We start from the raw sequence: 20,325 nt of genomic DNA, 5'->3' as shown, positions 1-20,325 counted from the left end.
AGTGCGATTTCTTCTTTCTGCAACTCCATTCTGCTGTGGAGTGCTTGGGGCAGTATATTGGGATTCAATTACAAGTTCAGTTAAATGATCTTTGAACTGCATATCCATATATTCTCCACCCCTATCAGTTCGTAAGATCTTTAATGTTTTACCTAATTGGTTTTGAGCCAAAGCATGAAATTCCTGAAACTTTTCAAACGTTTAGATTTCTTTTGCATTAGGTAAAGAAAACTGTATCTAGAGAAATCGTCACTGAAAGTGACAAAATACTCATAACCTCCTCTGGCTTTTACATTCAGCGGTCTGCAAACATCTGAATGCACTAACCCTAGGGGTTGTTTGGCATGCTCTCCCTTCGCAGAGAAAGAACGTTTGGTCATTTTTCCTTCTAGGCAAGACTCACAAACTGGCAGTTCTCCTAAGACGACATTTTTCAATGGACCGTCTCTGGTTAGCCTATTGAGTCTATCAAAGCCTATATGACCTAAACGTAAATGCCATAGATAAGTTTGATCATCATTATCAATCTCTTTTCTCTTAAGGCTTCTAGGTTTAGCTACATTGAAAAGTTCAGTATTTAGTGAGATTTGAGTATCAGGTCTTAAAACATAAAGCCCTTGTTCCATGTTTGCAACACATATATGAAATCCATTACGAGAAATTGAACAATTTGAACTCGAAAAATTCAATATATAAAATTGTGTCTGTAAAAATGAAACACTAATCAAGTTTCTACTAAAATTGGGAATATATAAAACATTCTCTAAAAGTAAAAACTTCTTAGAATTAAACTTGATTCGGGCTGTTCCTCTTGCTTTAACTGATACGAACTCGCCATTTCCAACATTTAGCTTTCACTCATCTGGGTGAAGATTTTCCCAAGTTTCAAGCAGCTGCATTGAAGAACATACATGGTTAATAGATCCAGAATCAACAATCCAGGAGGATTTGTCGTTCTCTAAAACACATGATTCAAAGACAAAAGCATCGCCTTCGTTTGAATTGTCTAGAAGCCTGGGACATTGTTCTTCTTTATGTCCCTTTCTATTACAATTCGCACATAGAACATGATGTCTGATAATTGTACTTGAAGAAACAGCTTTGTTAGAGCCTTCATGCTTAATCTTCTTCCTCTGATTAAAGTTTGCAATACCAGGAGGTCCCATTGCAATCAGGTTCCGCTCATGGGCCCTCAACTCAGTCTCGAGTTTGTCCATGTCGGAGGAGTGAGGATTGTTCAATAAGTAATATAGAACAAAAGTATCATACTCCTGAGGAAGACTACTAAGTATGAGTCTTACCCATTGTTCCTTTGATAAATCAATTCCTAGTAGATTTGCCTTTTGGAATTTCAAATTCATCAACAATAGGTGCGAGTTAATGCAACTACCAGGATGCATTTTCACACTATTGAGTTCTTTTGCAAAGATACTAATTAGGAGTGGATCGGGATGAGGATTATTCATATTGGCACTACAACATATCAATAAACAGAAGTAAGGTTTTGGTTCTATAAATTCATACACAGGTTCAGAAAACAAATAATCACATATGTTATAAAAATACTAAATCTAACATAGTTTATTTTCCAAGGTTTCCAACTAACTGATACAGTGTCCCGTTTAGGCGAGAGTCAAAGCATCATCCATTGAATAGAGTTGTCAATTCATCTAAAATGTCAAACATTCTAGCAACCTTTTATTTGATCAAGATTGGAATTCAGCGTTGTCCCGTTTAGGCGAGAGTCAAGGCAATTCTATCTTATGAGCTTCTACCATTGTTTCGCACTCTTGTAAGTCTTATACAGTCGCCACCATTAGGGCGGTCATAAACCATATAAAAAACTTATAAGAATACTTATCTTTCGAGATTAAACGGCGCTAACTTGCTAATGAACGTTCCTCCATTAGGGAGGATTACTCACTAAAACAATAGCTATGTAAAACCAACAATGGAGATCGAATTTCTCTTGATTAAAGCTCATTATTTAAAAAAATATGTATTTTGTTTAATCATTTATATTCCATATCTCAATAATGAATTATTATAAATTAAAGTAAAAACTTTAATTAAATTTCAAAAATGGAATAATTTTGAAAAATATCTTATTTAAGTTGTTTAGAAAAATCTAAATACCCAACTTAAATATTCTTCAATCAATGACTTAATTAAATATTACCAATTAAGTAGTAACCACTTAATTTAGAAGATATTCCATTTTAAGTTCCCATATTTATAAAATATCAACTTAAAAAATATCTAAAGAATCTTAATAACCAATTCCTAAAATTCCTCAACTTAATATACAATAGGAAATTCAAAAATATTCAAATCTAAGTTGATTTGATAGATTTAACTAAATCTCAACTTAAATAGGAATATTTAATGAAATTATAAAATTAAGATTCAGAAAAAATTTATATGGTTATAATTTCATATTTAATTAAACACAAGAAAAATACATATAGTTTTCCAGAATATAATTATTCACACTATGTTTTTCTTAAATTAATTTCAAGGAAGAATGAAATTAATTATGTTGCTAATCAATTTTTATTAGGTCAAACTAATATAATTAACCTAGCACAGTTATCCAAATCAGGCAAATGGGCCTTCACAATTGGGGTTGTTCATGTGAGGGGGGCTGGGTCCAGTATGTCGTACCCACTTCTAAGGCTCCCAACTCTCACACAAGGCCCAAAAGAGAGGAATTTAACCTTAAAAATGAACAACTGTTATTAATTGAATAGGGTCACTACTAAATGAGCCTAAATAATATCTATCAGTTATGATATTTTATTTAGCAACAACAACCTATATGTATCTATAACAGAAATTAAACATATAGGCTCACACAGGCATACACATTTGGATGGATCCTATCATGTTACTAGGTCATATACAGATGAAAGAAGTTTGTAAAAATTACCTGTTACAAATTATTTACTTGATCTATCATCAATTGAACCATTGGTTAAAATTAGATCATTGGATCTATCATCAAGTTAACCAAGGCAATTTAGATCAAGCAATAATAGGTTTTAGAAAACTTACAAACAATCTAAAACACATACTCCTGCAACAAGGTTAGATTTAGATAGTTGGATGTAGGATTTATTTAATTTTAAACATATATTTCGAAAAATAAAATTTAAAATTAAACCTACCATTTTGAAAAATTAGGTTTTGGGTAACCTAAATGTCATTTCAAAATTAAATTGCTAACTTTCCTTTTAAATTTCATGTTAATTAATAAATTAAATAATAAAATAGAAAATGGTAAATACATAACCTTTTCTTGTTTTACAATTTAATTTAAGTAAAAATAACAAAATTTAAAAGTTAACAAAAATACCTTATTTCCTCTTTTAAAATATCATGATTATTTTGATCTTATTCTAATTAAAGTCAAGTTACCAAAAAAAAAATTAATATCTGACCTTAAAAAAATAAAATAATCAAATTTTAAAGGAAATAAGAAAAGAGGTAAGCAAAACTTGATTTTTTTCTATTTTCAAAATCAAATTACACTAATATCTAAAATTAATTTTAAAAAATAAAATTAATTTATTTCTGATAATTAGATTTGAAATTTGAAAAACAAAAATCAACATACAAAACTACACAAAAAATCGGAATTTAATTCCATGAAATAGCATGAAAAATCGAAAAAAAAAATTGAAAAATTGGATGAACTGTACGGATGGCATGCCATGCTTGCTCATCCGCGTGCGTCTCTGGGGTGCACGCCGAGGAATCACGGCGCAGGAAGGCTGCTTGCAGCCATTCCGCGCGTGTGATGAGGGTGCTCAGCACCCCGATTTTTCCAATTTTCAAAAATTCATAACTAATTCAAATTAAATCGAAATCGAGTTCTGTAAAAAGGTAAATTGCTTAGAATTTTCCAAACTATCCAACAAAAATAATTACAGAGACAGAAAAGTAACTATTTTTCCCAGAATTCATAAACAACAATCAAACATCAATAGGACACACAAAGCAACATGATACCATCCAAAACACAAACAAATCGTTTTAAGTCCAAATTTCTTGCAAGAAAATCAATTACCATGGCTCTGGTGCCAGTTGTTGGAAGTTATTTTACCAGGAACTTAGATCTACTAACAAGTATGTTGATTTAACAACTTGAATATGAACTTCTAAAACGATGGAAAATTAAACACATAAAAGTATCAGAAATCTTACATTGGGTGCAGCGGAATATATGTCTCCTCTCACTCAGATCTCTAACCGTTGATTCCTTTCTGTAGCAGAGTATAATCAAAATCTGAGCCCGATAGTCCTTCTTTGTTGTTTCCGAATTCTACACAGCCTTCCTCCCTATGATTGAGGTATTACTTGATGTGTGTGGGCACTACTCTAACACTTATAGATTTCGAAACAGTGAAGGAATAGAGAGAGAGAGGGTGGCGGCTCAGAGAGAATTTTCAGAGAGAAAATTCTGTCAGATTAATGTTGTGAATGTGTTATGAAAACTGAAGCCTTTGCCTTCTATTTATAGAAGACCACCCAGGGCTATGATTGAATTAATTGACATTTAAAATTGAAAAAATCAAAGAGAAAAGGAAGCTTAAGTGGCCGGCCTAGGAATTGTGGAAACAAGGCTTGCCACTTTTCCAACTTTCCTTTTCCTACATTGATAGTTTCCTGTTTTGTCAAAAACTGCCAATTCCTTTGTTCAACCACATAAATGTCAAATCTAATTATTCAATAATTAATTATCAAATAATATATTGTCATTTATTTTATTAATAATAAAACTAATTAAAGTTTCCTAATTAATAAATATGCCCTTCAAAATCTCTATTTACTGTTTTGCCCTTAATAAGTGATAAATTCTCAAATAGACACAGTCTATCTTGAGAATTTTAATTGATTAATTAAAATCAATTAAATGAGTCTTACAAGTAATATTATCTCAACTAGTGGGGGGACCATGGGTCTATATATCCGAGCTTCCAATAAGCAGATCTAGAATTTACCACTTAAATTTACTGACTTATTAATTCTTCGTTGAATCCACACATAGAACTCAGAATTGCACTCTTAGTATATAGAATGCTCTATATGTTCCACCATATAGACACATCATTAGTTATCCATTGTTATAATCCTAATGTGATCAATGATCCTCTATATGGATGATTTACACTGTAAAGGGACTAAATTACCGTAACACCCTACAATGTATGTTATCCTTAAAACACTTAACCCTGTATAAATGTTATTTCAACTAAGTAAAATGAGTACTCAATCATTTATCTCGTTTGGTTAAGCTCGAAGGAAATCACCCTTTGCTTACTATTCGCCAGATAGAAGCTATAGATTCCATATTTATGTTAGCGCTCCCACTCAATCGCACTACCGTGTTCCCAAAATGTATGTATTGCCCTGACCAAAAATTAGGCTTAACTAACAAATCAAAGAACACAAATAACACTCTTGAGATTGAGCCTAACCATATCAGGATTTCAATCATGTGATCTAGGATCAACTTATGATATTGAATTAAATAGATATTTACGGTAAGTTTCAAAAATCTATTTCAAAGTTCAATATTGGTTCATTCCAATGCATACTCCATGCATTCAACCTGAGCTTTACTTTAACCTATGTTCTGGAAAGAACATAACATTTCTCCAAATGCAAGTAAACTCTGTTGTAGATTATCATATCAGTAAAACCCAGTGTTCTGATAAATCTAGGAATACTTTATTCACATAGTCATGTTTACTTTCCACTGTGTTGACAACACAATAAACATGATCAAGTATGTGAAAATGGATTTGGATGAATTTATAAATCAAATAGACAAACAATTGATTAATTGAACCAAAACATACACAAATGAATGAAAAATACTTCTGTTACTTTATTGATATTGAATAATCTGGATTACATTGAAATAGAGTTTTATTTAGGGCATAAAACCCAACACAAATATAATTAGTGTACCTAAAATTCAAGACTTAGTCGACTTTCAACAAATTTCAACCAATCAGTAAGGTCGATTTCTGGATGCTTTATAGGGACTTCTGCCAATCATTGTACATCATTCTCTTCTAATGCGGGCATTATAACGTCTTTTGTCATTCCATTCTTGAAGTATTTCATTAACTTCCCAGCAAGGATCAGACAATCAAGTTTGAACTCATCTGGCACTATAAAATCCGTCTAGTTTGAAGGAAAACAAACACGATTAGAGTTAACATCTGAATTAATAAAAAACAAATCAAAATTCTCACAAATAACCGCTGACTTGTATATCTTTCCACACTTTATTTTTTAGTGTAAGGTTGACTTCTTTCCAATTTTTATAGGATAACCCTATCTTCTGACGACATCTAACTCCTAAACTCGATACTAGCTTAGAGTAGTTTTTGCCACAGTACAGTCCTTTGTCATTCACCCTGAGTTCCACTCTTTTTCTTGGTCCATCAACTTGGATATTTCATTCATCTGAGTAGCTCCTTGTGTAGGTATCGGCCTAGGACACTTTGCTTCTGGGTCTGAATGTGATCTTGAACTTGAGTTGGCCATATCTACACCATTAACAAATAAAATTAAAAGTTAGCTATATAACAAGTAATCAATACGAAATATTATGTTGTAAAAGTTGTAATTAACTAATTAGGGTAGTGTTTAGTTGATTGGAATATTGGTAGAATTGGAATGACTTTTCCTAATGTGAATCTATTCATTTGTTTGGTTTGTCATTTATAATTGAAAAGTTTATATAAATGTGTTATGTCACCTAATTTCTTACAACTAGCGAGTAATTAACTAGTTATTTATGTTATGTACTTTTCTTTTAATATTTATATTTTTTTAGTAAAATTTATTCTAATTCTACCGAAATTTCGGCAACATAATAGTTGTTATTGGACGTTCTTAAAAATTTTAAAAGTGCCTATTAAAGTAACAAATAAAAAAAAATATAACAATACAGAACAAACAAAATAACATAAACAATACAAAATTTATCCAGTCACCCGACCACAGTACATGTATTCACAGAACCTACTTCAGTACGGATGAATATTTAAGATATTCAAACTCCACTAAGCATGAATTAATAATTAATTATAGTAACAAAAAGTTGGTGAATGTATATACCTATATCACGTTAAAATCCGATCAATACCGAAATATATCAAACCTTAAAAATTAGCTCACAACCTACAATATAATACAATATATAACCAAATTAGAATTTTAATTATTTAATTACTTACTAGTTATTAAAAAATATAACAAATTACTAGTTACCAAATTCTATAGTTAATTTTTTTAAAAAATAACATATACATATATAATCAATTATATATCACACTATCATAATTTTAAAAACATTATTTCTAAACTAATTAAATTCCTACTACCTCATTCTTATTCACAACAAATATATATACAATACAATTACACAAAATACACAAATAGTATATACACAATATATATACACACAATATATATAAACACATATTCAATAATAAAACATAAAATATATACATATATATTATATATCAAGTTAATAAATATTTATCTTATAAACACAATTTGGCGACAAATTGCGACAAAAATCCGGCTACCTATAACACACACAATATAATATTAATAAAATAAAAAAATCCCAAAAAAATTTTACAAAAACGAAATAATACCAATGTACATTAATAAAAGGGAAATTATAGTAAATGGCCCCAAATCATAGGACTATGCTAGTTTATGCTCTCATTTTAAAAAAATAGAACAAATGTCCCTAAATCATAACACTATGTTAGTAGATGTCCTCATTTTAAAATCATTATTTTTTTATTTTTTTTAGAATTAGAAGTAAATTATTTAAACATTATGATATATCTATATTAGTTTTGTTAAAATCTTTTTTATTTAAAAGTTATGTCAATTTTTTTTAATTTTTTATGAGTTGTTTTGGGTTGTTGGTATATAGATTTTGTTGTACGGTATATTTCTATTTTGTTGTATAGTATATTATTATTTTTAGATGATTATTATTTTTTATTATGATATGTATAATATTGGTATATAATTTTATTAGCATAATAAAAATATATTAATGTATGTATATAATTTTATTGCCATGCTATATATATTTAATTATTATTTTTATATTTTTTGATTGTCTGATTATTTATTTTAAATAATATTTAATTAGTTTTTATTTTATTATATACAATGGTCATGGTATATATATTTTAATTGTGGTATATAATTTTGTTAGTATAGTATACATACATACATATATATATTAGTAATCTATATTTTTTTATTATTATTATTTGTATATATGTTTTGGTGAATGGTATATGTATTTTTTGTTATACAGTATATAATTTTTTTAAATAATATTTAAGTTCTATTTTCTCTTATGCTTTTGTTGACATGATATATAATTTTATTAGCATCCTATATATTTTTATTTTTATTTGTTGTTATTATTATATATATTTCTATTGTAAGGTATATATTTTATGTTATATGGTATATAAGTTTTATTGTATAGTATATCATTTTATTTTAGATAATGCATGTTTAGTTTTTATTTTAGTATACATAAAGGTGATATATAATTTTGTTAATATGATATATATAATTTTTTTTAATAATATTATATTATTTTGTTTATTTTTTATTGTAGGTATATACGTTTTCTTGTATGGTATATAGTTTTTGTTGTTTGTCATATATCATTTATTTAATATGATACTTAGTTTCTATTTTATTATATATAATTTTTTTGGTATGTATTCATATTTTAATGGTGGTATATATAATTTTTTTAGCATGATATATATATTTTTTGAGTATTAATTTAGTATTGTTACAATTTTTTTGTGGTATATAATTTTATTACTAAGGTATATTAATTTTCAGTACTACGATATATTTAATACTGCTGTATATATTTGCATGATCTAATATATTTATTTATTTTTGTTACAATATAATAATATGCAATACTAAAAAAATTACATAATTCAATTTTATTATTATATATATTTTTTTAAAAAAAAATATGTGATAAATGTATTTTTATAATTTTTATTAGCTAATTTATTAGATTTTGCCATTTTCTTAATTTTTCTAAAAAGTGGACATTTACTAACTTAGTTTCTAAATTTAGGGTCATTTTGCATCTCAACCCTCAATAAAATGAAGAGTAATTTGCGGCGTAAATACCTAAGTTTATCTACTGGTTGCAGTATTTGTTAACTTTTTTTTTTTAGTTATTTTGGATTTAATTGATGTGGAAATTTAATATTGATGATGTGTCATTATTTTAAATGACGTGTCTTGCCATCTGTCACTCAACGTGGCAGAAAACGGTAAGGTACCTACGGAACGTTCAAAACTGTAACAGATTGTATTTTTACTGTCAAAATTTTAACTTAGGTATTAAACTGCAACCATTAGATAAACTTAGGTATTTACGCCGCAAATCACTCTAAAATGAATAGAAATCATATTTATACCTTAATGGAGGTTGAGATTCAACGTTTTCTCCGCTAAAATCGGTGGCCGGAGTTATACTACCACTTTTTTTTTATAATAAGTTCGGTTTGATATATAGAGGGGGAAAAAAACTAAACTTTTTTACAGTGTAGGTTTAGGTATTGAAAATAGAAGAATTGAAGACAAAAATAAAGTAAAATGGTGAAGAAATGAGGGAGAATGAGGCTATTACAGTGGTGGTTGGCGAGGATTTTTTCGTGGGTTTGAGGCTGCTATGGTGGATGTTCTTCGTGCTGAAGAAGATGGTGAAATGAGGAAGACGAAGCAAGGGTTTTGATATATAACCTTATGGCATCCGTTATTTGGTATTAACCGACACCATAAGTGCCACGTGTTGACTAAAGGCGGCACCTATGGCGTCGGTTAATACCAAATAACCGACGCCATAGGGTTAACCAAAAACCCTCAATTTTCCCCCAACCCCAACTGACCATATAGATATATATAAATTTTATACCTATGATTTTTATCAAAAAACCGTTTCTAAATATCAATGCGGATATTTTTACACCTTTTAACTTCTTTTTTTATAAAATAGGTTGAAAAAAAAGAAACTAAAAGCCCAGTAGTGTGGTATTTATAAATTTATTTCTGCTTAATACCATTTTGAGCTAATATACTAAAAACAGTAAAAAGTATATTTTGCTTGAAAAAAAAAAGTAATGTTGTTCTAGTTAAAATAATTTTTTTTTTATGTGTACTATTGTAATAAACTTGCAATCAGTTGAATAAAATTTCATGAGTGATGAATTGTTGAGAATAATTTGAGAAATGATATATTTGCACAGTAAACAAATTAATATCCACCAAAAGAGTAAAAAATTTTGACACCATAATCCATATGCATTAAAGTTGATACACAATCCCAAAACGCACTAAACACGTATGGGTCCCAGGTGTTAGACAATTTGCAAACTTCGATTTAATATAATATATCCATATTTATATACACATACAAGATAGAAACTAGGGATATATATGATATATAGTACAGAGGGAGAGAGAGAGAGAGAGAAGATGAGTACGTATAAGGTGGGATGATGGAGGTGCAATAAAGAAAAGTCCAAAAGGAATAATTAATTAAAAGCGGGCTTGCTTTGAAGATAGTAACCAGTGAATGAAGCTTTGGAGTGTAGCAACATCAGCTCTGTAGTGATTTTGAGTGAACTCCAACAGATCTGACCATGTGAAGTCAGGGTATTTCCTTGGCCCTTCTCTGCAAACCAGATCTTTTGGGGGTCTCACCACTTTGTCCTCTCTTGGGCTTACGAAAAACACTAATGACCTCCGAATTTTATACCTATTTACCACTGCTCGGTGGAGGCAGCTCTTGTATCTCCCGTTCGACAATGCCTACAAATAAATCATTATATTCAATTCCAACGTTGGATGAATAATTCTTGTTTCATATAATTAAATATATCTAAATAAATACATATGTTGTCAAAAATAAATAAATAATAATTAAATGCACATACAGTCTACAGAACAGTTTCATGCCACTACAGTGTTGTTACCTATAATAATGCAAGTATTTTTAGAACTTGGAGTACAACATTTCTTTTTTTATTTTTCCTTTTGCACAGAGAAGCAATTATTGGATACATTACTACTTTAATGACATATGGATGAGTACACTGGTAGAATTATTTCATAGCCATTACATTATATCACAAAATCTCGCTCGAATCTCATCCTAGTGATTTGGCCTTATTGACCCATTTCAGCTCCTTTTCAAAACAGCTACAGTCCGGAAACATGAGCAGGTGGAGTTCTATTGTACGTTTGTGTGATTTACTTATCACTTAGTCTTTTCAAAGAGCATTATATATGATCACATCTTATCACATTTGAAGATTATAATAAAGGCATCATTGCCCCACAAATTACACCCCCTATACCCTAGTCATTGCACTACACATCTGGTTAATTGAGGAAAACTAGATTTGATTGTCATAATCTTTTGGAACATAATACAAACTTAAAATAAAATTTTCATCATGTCAAAGTTATATTTCGAAAAAGAAAGGTAAAAGTTAATTATGCACATCTAGTTTTTATTTTATTATAATAATAGACATATTGGTTGTGAAGGCTAACACATTTCAATAATAGTAATTTTACATATATGGTTCTTTTCAAACAAACCGAATATTATGTTTCATTTTAATATAATTAGTAATTAACAACACAAAACTGTGACAAATTATTTTAAAACTCAAATTATAATAATTATATGTATAGTTAGTTACAAATTATGTTCGAGATTAATAGAAAGTTTACTTTTTGGGCTTTTAAAATATTTTTTGTTTATAGACATGTAAAGTTCTTTAATGTACATACGACAAAAAAAAAGTACTAGTTTTTTTTTTTTTTTTTTTTTTTTTTTTCTATTTTTTAAGGAAAAAAAGTACTAGTTTTGATGAGTACTGCAACACACAATTAAATTGAATATATTTTTCATACAGAATAAATGTACATTTAATTTTAAATATAAATAATGTTTAAAGTTAGACTAAATAAATATTAATTGTGCAATTAAAATTAAGGTATATTTTATATTTTATATTAATATATATTCTTATAAATCATAATAATAAGTAGCAACACTACAAAAAAAAATTGCTACTTTAGTAGAAAACTTTTTAGTTATAATATAATTTTTGTTGTGATTAAATGTGACTTTTAGTTACAACAAAATGCTATTTGTAATTAAAATATAGTATTTAGTTACAAGTTGTCATTAATTAAGTTTTAGTCACAACAAATATTGTGACTAAAAATACATTTAGTCACGATAAATTGTAATTTTTGTGACTAATACATTTAACCATGTACCTTTTAATCACAACATAAGAATAATAATTAATAATTAATCACAATTTTTTTGCTTTTAATCAGAAATTTTGTTGTGACTAGTAAGATTTTTTTAGTGTAAACTAGTCTATACGAAACATCTATTATGAATGTTTCACCGTCATAGTTTTGATAATTAAGTAAATGCTTTGTTTAAAGTTTATATTAAACTTAAGAACTATTAAGTCTTAATTACTGTATTTTTTTTATGGAACTTAATTGCTGTGTTTAGTGTAGTTAAAATATATATAAATATTTTTGCAGAAAAATTGTATATATAAACTGTATATACGAAATACCAACCATGAATGTATCGCCGATATTGATGACTAAGGCATCAAGGCGAGGCCTTACAGCCTGCCACGTGTTATTAGCAAAGACTTCAAGGCCTCCAACTTGGTCTTGATGAAGAATGGTCAATGAAGTTGGGTCAGAATGAGGCCCAGTCCCTAGAGTTAGCCCAGAGTTATTGCAAGGAGGATAGAAGTTACATCTCATTGTTGATTCACTATCTTCAAAGAATTTTCTGTAGTGTAATCTATCAATTCCCAAACTAATCGCCAAAAGCTCCATGATCACCAGAGATAATTCTCTCATTGCTTTGCAATATCTTTGGTAGACCCACCTGTTTTTAAAAGAGGCTTTATTATATTGTTTGGATATAGATCACCTTGAAATTAAAATATAATGACAAATTATTAAGTTTTTAACTTCTGTAAAATTAGAGACAAAAAAATAATGTTTTTGTCGTCTAAAGTAAATAGAAAATTATTGTAATGTAATAACAGTGGTTGACAAAGTAGGAAAATGGATATTTTATTATTATTATTATTATTGCAAGGAAAGGGGAAAGAAAAGTACTTTTTTTTATCTAAGAAAAGGATTAGTTAGTAAATAAAGATTTTTGGAAAAAATTCATGGACAATAAGACTTGATATCTTTTTTTTAAAGGGAACCTAAATAAAGTTGAGCAAAAAGTAAATTGTACGATTAGATATACAAACTAAAATCTACCACGTGATAGAAAGATCGTCACAAGATCTGAAATCAGAACGTACTTTTTTGTGTGTATACTTATTTATATATACTGTAAATGAGGCTAGTTTCCGAGCTATTTTTAATAACAAGTCCAAAATATAATAAAAAGAAAATGCTTAGTCCGTGGGTTTCAACTTGATGGGAGAGAGGAGAGAGGAGAGAGGAGAGAGGAGAGAGGAGAGAGGAGAGAGAAGTAGAGAGTGACTAAATTAGTGAGCTGTGTGTGTTACAACTTACACTTGTCTCATCGGATTAACCTTGTGTTTGGTAGAGAGGAATGAAAGTAAGATGGATGGAAAATATTGAAGGAAAGAAAATACGAAGGAAATGAAAATAAAATATATTTATAAAAGAAAAGAAAATTATATGTTTATGCTATCTATTATTTATTCATATTATTTTTTAGTGTGACTCACTAATATTTCTCTCTCCATCTTTCCTTTCCATTATCTTTTCTCCTGTACCAAACAATCTCTAAATTTTCTCTCCTTTTCCTTCTTCCATTTTTCTCCTCTACCGAAGATAGGGTAAATGACTTATTAAGAAAGAAAAAAGAAAGCAAGTCATTTCGAGAGGAAGGCTGGCTAGGTAATAGTTTGGGCCTCTCATGCCTTTTTTTTAAGTCAAAAACAGTCATAAACATCTTTGGTGAGAAATAGTTAAATCACATGATCTGTGTCGCTTGGATGATTATATTATTAACTAACTACTTGATTAGCTATGTGTTGCTCCTTCTCGATTAAGGTTTATTTTGTAACCTAAATCACAGACAAATACAATATTTAGAAACTATATATAATGACGTGGACAAAGCAAGTTGTAAGAAAAATGAATAAGATTAAGGATGAGAAATTGATGATCGGACGGTTGAGATTGTCACATGTATTTTTTTTTTTTTTTCTTACCCAGTGTGAAGAAAATCGTCCCCCAAGACTGACTTGAAGTAGTTAACAACGACAGGTAAGGAGTCGTCGTTTTCGTCACATTTTTGGTAACCAAAGGAGAAAGTCTCTTTCCATGGTAACTTTGACGTGTATCGATCTGCATGAGCACCAGAATAGCCTGAAAGGCTGCCACGTTTTCGTCGAATACTGAGCTTTTTGGCTAAGGGCAAGCTGAAAATGGAGTCCATTTCGTCGTGTGCTGCTTGGATGAGGCTTTGATCGATGCCATGGTTGATTACTTGGAAAAACCCATGGTTCAAGCAAGCTCTTCTGACTAACTCCACCGCTTTCGCTGTACCCAACTCGTCTCCGCTCAAGAAGCCTTGTAAATCTATCACTGGCTCGTTCAGCTCTTCTTGTGTATCCACTAAGTCCCCGTGTGGCCACACGAACTGGTTTGGTATGTTTGACTGTTTTTGGAGTGAGTTGGAGTCGAATACTAATGCTCCATTATCAATTTTTTTATTTTGATTTTTATTATTATTCTCCATTGATGATGGAGGAGGACATAAGAGAAGAGGTGAGGAAGTCGAGTCCATCAAGAGAGACATTTTGAAGAAAGTTGGTATGAGGACTTCAACCTATTTATAGATGTACATTCATATATTTCTGTGAGACAATTATGAGAGAGAGAAAGAGAGGGAGAGAGTTATTTTTTTTTATGAAGAGAGAGAAAGCTAAAATTAAATGATGAAGGGAAAATAATTATTTGAGCACAGATTTTAGTCTACTTTTTTAAAGGGTGTTTTTATTCGACAATAATAGTGTACTTAGTAGTGATATTTTTAAAAATTATTTTCTTAACTTATAGAAGATGGATACTTAATTACAACCGATATGATATGGAAAAAAAATACTAAACATCAATAATATCTTTTAATAATTCTTTTTTTGAAATACATCAATAAAATTTTATTTCTTTTATTTTACCTCATTTTTTTATTTTTTATTTTAACTCGAGCTTTTACTTTATTTAAAATAAATAGTTAAAATTTTACCGTTTTATAAATTTTAAATTTTTTTAAATTGTTGTTGTTTTGGTGATGTAATTTGAAGAAAGTGATGTATGATGTAATGTAAAAATATGTTATAAAATAAAAAAAAAAAAATTGTTAATATATTTTAAAAAATAGACTGGAGAAATTCACTGCTTTTAATGTATATAAATATCTCTATATAAAAAGAATTTTAAAATTTAAAGTAATAATAAATAATATTTATAAATATATGAATATTTATTTTTTCAAAAATAATAAAATTAAAAATTTATTTAAAGTATTGATGTTTTTAATTTAGTTATTGAAATAATTTAAAAGTTAGGATTTGAAGTGAATGCATAAAAAATTATGACATTAATAATGATAATAGTGATATAGAGTTGTAAAATAAAAAATTGGAAGAAAGGTGATTGAGAAAGGCCAAAGGCCGCCCATTGGGAAGGTCGAAGTTATTAGAGAATGGTTTAGTAAGGAAGCCAACAACAGAGACGAGTGGACGCCCTTAAGTCCTTTCAGTCACTTTCTCATTCTTGGAAACAAATTAGATTATCAAATCCGCAGCAACTCCTATAAATATATATATAATTAAGTTACTCTCTCTTCTCACTTATGTTTTGTCTTTTCTGTGTGCTTATTCCCAAGATAAACACTCGTCAAAATTGAGAAACAACTCAAAAATATAGGTGGTATATGCAAAGAAAGATCAACCACCTGTTACAATTTTTTAATTACTTTAAATTATATGTCGATATATTTTCAAGCTATTTAAAAGAAATTCAAAAAATAAAAAACAAAAACAAAATTTCTATTTAACTAAAAATGTTTCCTACTAAATTACTTGAGGCTAGTTCAAGTGGTGTGTGTGTCTTGGAGTCCATGTAAAATATGATTATAATATATAAACGTTTAAATAAATAAAAAAAAAATTCCTACTAAAATAAATAGAAAATGTACCGTAAGAACATTTGTAAGAGTGTCCTGACCGAGTACTACGTAATTATGTGATATGTCCAACATTTAGTGGAGTGTTTATGTAGTGATGACAAGTCGAACAGCCTGTTGTTGCACAAGTGTATTTATTACAAAGAAAAGCTTAGTTGGTTTTGTTTTGTCTACATGCAGTGACAGAAAATTTTATTCAATTAAAAACTTGTATTGAAGAGCCACGTGCTGTGAAACTTGATGGGTACAAACAGTTTCAGCCCATATGAGTGGGTCTTATATCTATAGTTCAACCGCAAACTTATTTTGACAACAATGAAATATTGGACCTGATCGAAAGGTGAACTATGAATTATTATCTAAAAAAAATAAAGCGTATTAGGATTTTATATAGTCAAATATTATCAACCCAAATGGAATGAGCCCTTCTACAAAAGAGAATAGCTCTTATAGTATATCCTTTATGTCCAACATCAATTGTGAGAAGTTCTTCATATACTCTCTGGGTGTCTCTGTTAATGTTTGTAAATGATGAACAATATGAAAGAATGCTCTGTTTTTCTCATTAATTTAAGAAAATACAAGGCTTTATATACATGAGAATCAGCTGAAAAAGACTAAGCAACCACTAATAGAAAGTTAGTTGACAAGAAGAAAGAGCAAAACAGAAAACTAACAACTTATAACTAACTAACTTACGAAACTGTAGCATAACTATTGCGGAAGAGAGAATTGATGAAATTCATATTCTGTATTCATTAGAATTAATTACAAAGACCAGGAGAAATAGTATATATACAGACCAAAGATATTGGTCAGTAAGCATAACAGACTTACCGACTTAACTGACACAAGAAACAGAAGAAATAACGAACTAAACTAACTGTGCAAGTGTGTGAAACACGTGATAGAAATATAGAGCAGAACCAGGATTACAATAGGACTATGAAACTTAATACCCCCCCCTCAAGATGGACTGTACACATTATGGACAGACATTTTGCTAATATGAGACATCAAGATGGTGGAAGCAAGAGGTTTTGTAAATGCATCAGCAAGTTGTAAGTTGCTATTCACGGGACTGAGGCGAATTTTTGAATGATTAATTTTTTCTCTGATGAAGTGGCAGTCAAGCTCTATATGTTTAGTTCTTTCGTGGAATGTTGGATTGTTGGCTATGTGGATAGCGGATTGGTTGTCGCAATAGATAAAAGCCGGTTGTGTTTGTGGTATTTGGAAATCCTGAAGAAGATATTGGAGCCATGTAATCTCACTACCGGTTGCTGCCAGAGCCCTATATTCTGCTTCAGCAGAACTTCGAGAAATGGTTGGTTGTTTCTTAGTTCTCCATGAAATAAGGCAATCTCCAAGGAAGATGCAGAAACCCGTAGTGGAGCGACGAGTTATGGGGCAAGAAGCCCAATCCGAATCAGAAAAACCTCGGAGCTGAAGAGATGATGAAGCTGAGTAAAGAAGACCTTGGCCTGGACTTCCTTTGAGATATCTCAGCAAGTGATGAACTGCTTGAAGGTGTGGAGTTCTAGGGGAAGGCATGAATTGGCTGAGAACATTGACAGCAAAGGTTATATCGGGCCTTGATAAAGTGAGGTAGAGAAGTTTTCCCACGAGTTGACGATAATGCGATGGATCAGTAAGAGGCTCTCCTTGTTGATCATCAAGTTTGATACGCGGATCCATGGGAGTTTTGGTGGGTTTGCTACCAATGTAGCCACTGTCTTCAAGAATCTGGAGAGTGTATTTGCGTTGTGATAAAACTAGTCCTTCGGAGGCACGAGCTATTTCAAACCCGAGAAAATATTTGAGAGTGCCGAGTGCTTTGAGGGAGAATTGATTGTTGAGAGTGGTCTGTAATTGTTGCAGCAAAACCAAGTTGGGGCCGGTGATGATTATATCATCCACATAGACAAGGAGAGCAATGAAATTGTCTTGAGTACCTTTAGTGAATAAGGTATAATCTGCTTGTGATTGGGTGAAGCCTTCATTTAGTAAGGCAGTACAGAGAGTGCGATACCATTGGCGTGAGGACTGTTTGAGTCCATAAATGGACTTATTTAATTTGCATACAATGTCCTTCTCAGTAGCAAATTCAGGGGGTAAAGTCAAGCCTTTGGGAACTTGCATATAAACCTCCTCATGAAGATCGCCATTAAGAAAGGCGTTATTAACGTCGAGTTGCAAGGTGTGCCATTTCTTTATAGTAGAGATGGCCAGCAATAATTTAAAGGTGACCATCTTAGCAACAGGGGAAAATGTGTCAAAAAAATCGAGTCCTTCTTGTTGAGTGTAGCCTTGTGCAACGAGTCTTGCTTTGTGTCTCTCGATAGAACCATCACTGTTGAGTTTTATTTTATAGACCCATCGACATCCAATAGCCTTTTTGTTGGCAGGTAACTTGACATAAGTCCATGTCTTGTTTTTGAGCAAAGCAATGAGCTCATTGTTCATAGCGTTGTTCCAAACTTTGTATTGAGATGCTTGATTGTAGGTAGCTGGTTCATATAAAGCTGTAACAAGAGAAATAAAGGCTTTGTGAGAGTCAGATAATTTGTCATAAGATAAAAATTTTTGTAGATTATGGGGAGTAGAGGTTTTGTCTTGCAAAACCGAGTGACATTCATAATCACGAAGGTAAGAAGGAGGTCTTGAGACCCTGCTGGTGCGTCTGACAGTAGGTGGTGGTGCAACTGGAGAATTTGTGGAGGAAATGTCCTCATTTGTGTCTTCGTTGGGAGGAAATTCTGATTGTATGCTAGTGTCTTGTATTGGGTATTGTTCCTGAGGAGTTGAGTTAGTACAAGCAGGATTGGAAGTAACAGTAGGGAAATCATTGACAAGAGTTTCAGAAACATGTGGAGATGGAAATACAATGTTAGAGAAAGGATCAACATTTAAAAGATGTTGATGTTTTCTTTCGGCAATAGCATTTTGTTCAGGAGTTTCAACACAAGTAAAATCATGCATTATGCCAAATTTTGCAAAAAGATCTTTAAACACTAACTCAGGGGCATTATCTGATCTAAAACGTTTAAAAATGCATTTAAACTGTGTTCGAATATAGGATAAAAAATCAGTGACAATTTGGGAGGCATCGGATTTTTGTTTCATTAAAAAAATCCAAGTGAATCTAGTTTTGTCATCAACCAAGGTGAGAAAATATCTATGGTTGGAGTGAGACGGGATATGGTAAGGTCCCCAAGTATCACAATGAATTAAATCAAAACTAGATTTGGCAAGATCACTATGTTTGGGAAAAGGAAGTTTTCTTTGTTTTGCCATAGGACATACAAAACAGGGAGAATTCTTATGAACATTATCAATGTTACAATGAAGTTTATTGCAAAGTAAAGATAAGCGTTTATGAGAGGGATGCCCCAACCGAGAATGCCAAGTATCTGCTGTAACAGTAATGTTGCAGGCTGCATCATCAATGTCATCTAAGATGTACAAACCATTCCTTTCTTTACCTCTGCCAATCACAGTCTTGGGGTGTCTTTCCTGAATACAAAAGCTGTTAGTATAGAATTTAACCTTAACAAAATTATTGCTGGTTAGTCGACTTACAGACATTATATTAAATTTGAAGCTAGGAACATATAGAACATCCTCAAGAATGAGATTTTTCGATATACGGACAGTGCCATTTTGCCTAACTAATAGGACTTCATTGTTTGGTAAAATAAGTCTTGTAGCAGTGGTATAACTGATACTTTGGAACAGATTAATGTTATTACATATGTGCCTGGTGGCACCAGAGTCTAAAATCCAAGAAGTATCAAAAAATTTAGAGGTAGAACAGGTCAGTATCATACCAGAAGTGTCTGTGGAAGTGCAAGGATCTGCTACAGACAAATTACCATGTTGGTTGGCAAGAAGATTGAGTAATTGTTGGTACTGTGTCGCACTTAGTTGTGGGAGGAGAGTGTGTGTGTCTTCTGTCTTGGCACTAGTTTCTGCAGTAGTCTGAATTTGAT

General features: G+C 30.6%; 1 protein-coding gene across 1 annotated transcript; it reads right to left on the bottom strand.

The window, feature by feature from the left end:
* Positions 1-10,377: 10,377 nt before the first annotated feature.
* Positions 10,378-15,057, bottom strand: LOC115712114 (gibberellin 20 oxidase 1-B). Its single transcript, XM_030640348.2, has 3 exons — positions 14,355-15,057; positions 12,715-13,036; positions 10,378-10,908 (listed from the first exon to the last, which is right to left on the bottom strand). The coding sequence occupies exons 1-3, from the start codon at positions 14,942-14,944 to the stop codon at positions 10,636-10,638; spliced, it is 1,185 nt and encodes a 394-aa protein (XP_030496208.2). The 5' UTR covers positions 14,945-15,057; the 3' UTR covers positions 10,378-10,635.
* Between the last annotated feature and the right edge of the window lie 5,268 nt (positions 15,058-20,325).

The sequence above is a fragment of the Cannabis sativa genome, chromosome 4 (genome assembly GCF_029168945.1).
Source record: "Cannabis sativa cultivar Pink pepper isolate KNU-18-1 chromosome 4, ASM2916894v1, whole genome shotgun sequence".
NCBI classification, from domain to species: Eukaryota; Viridiplantae; Streptophyta; class Magnoliopsida; order Rosales; family Cannabaceae; genus Cannabis; species Cannabis sativa.
Note: the sequence above shows the minus strand (reverse complement) of the source record. Positions and strands in the feature narration are given on the sequence as shown.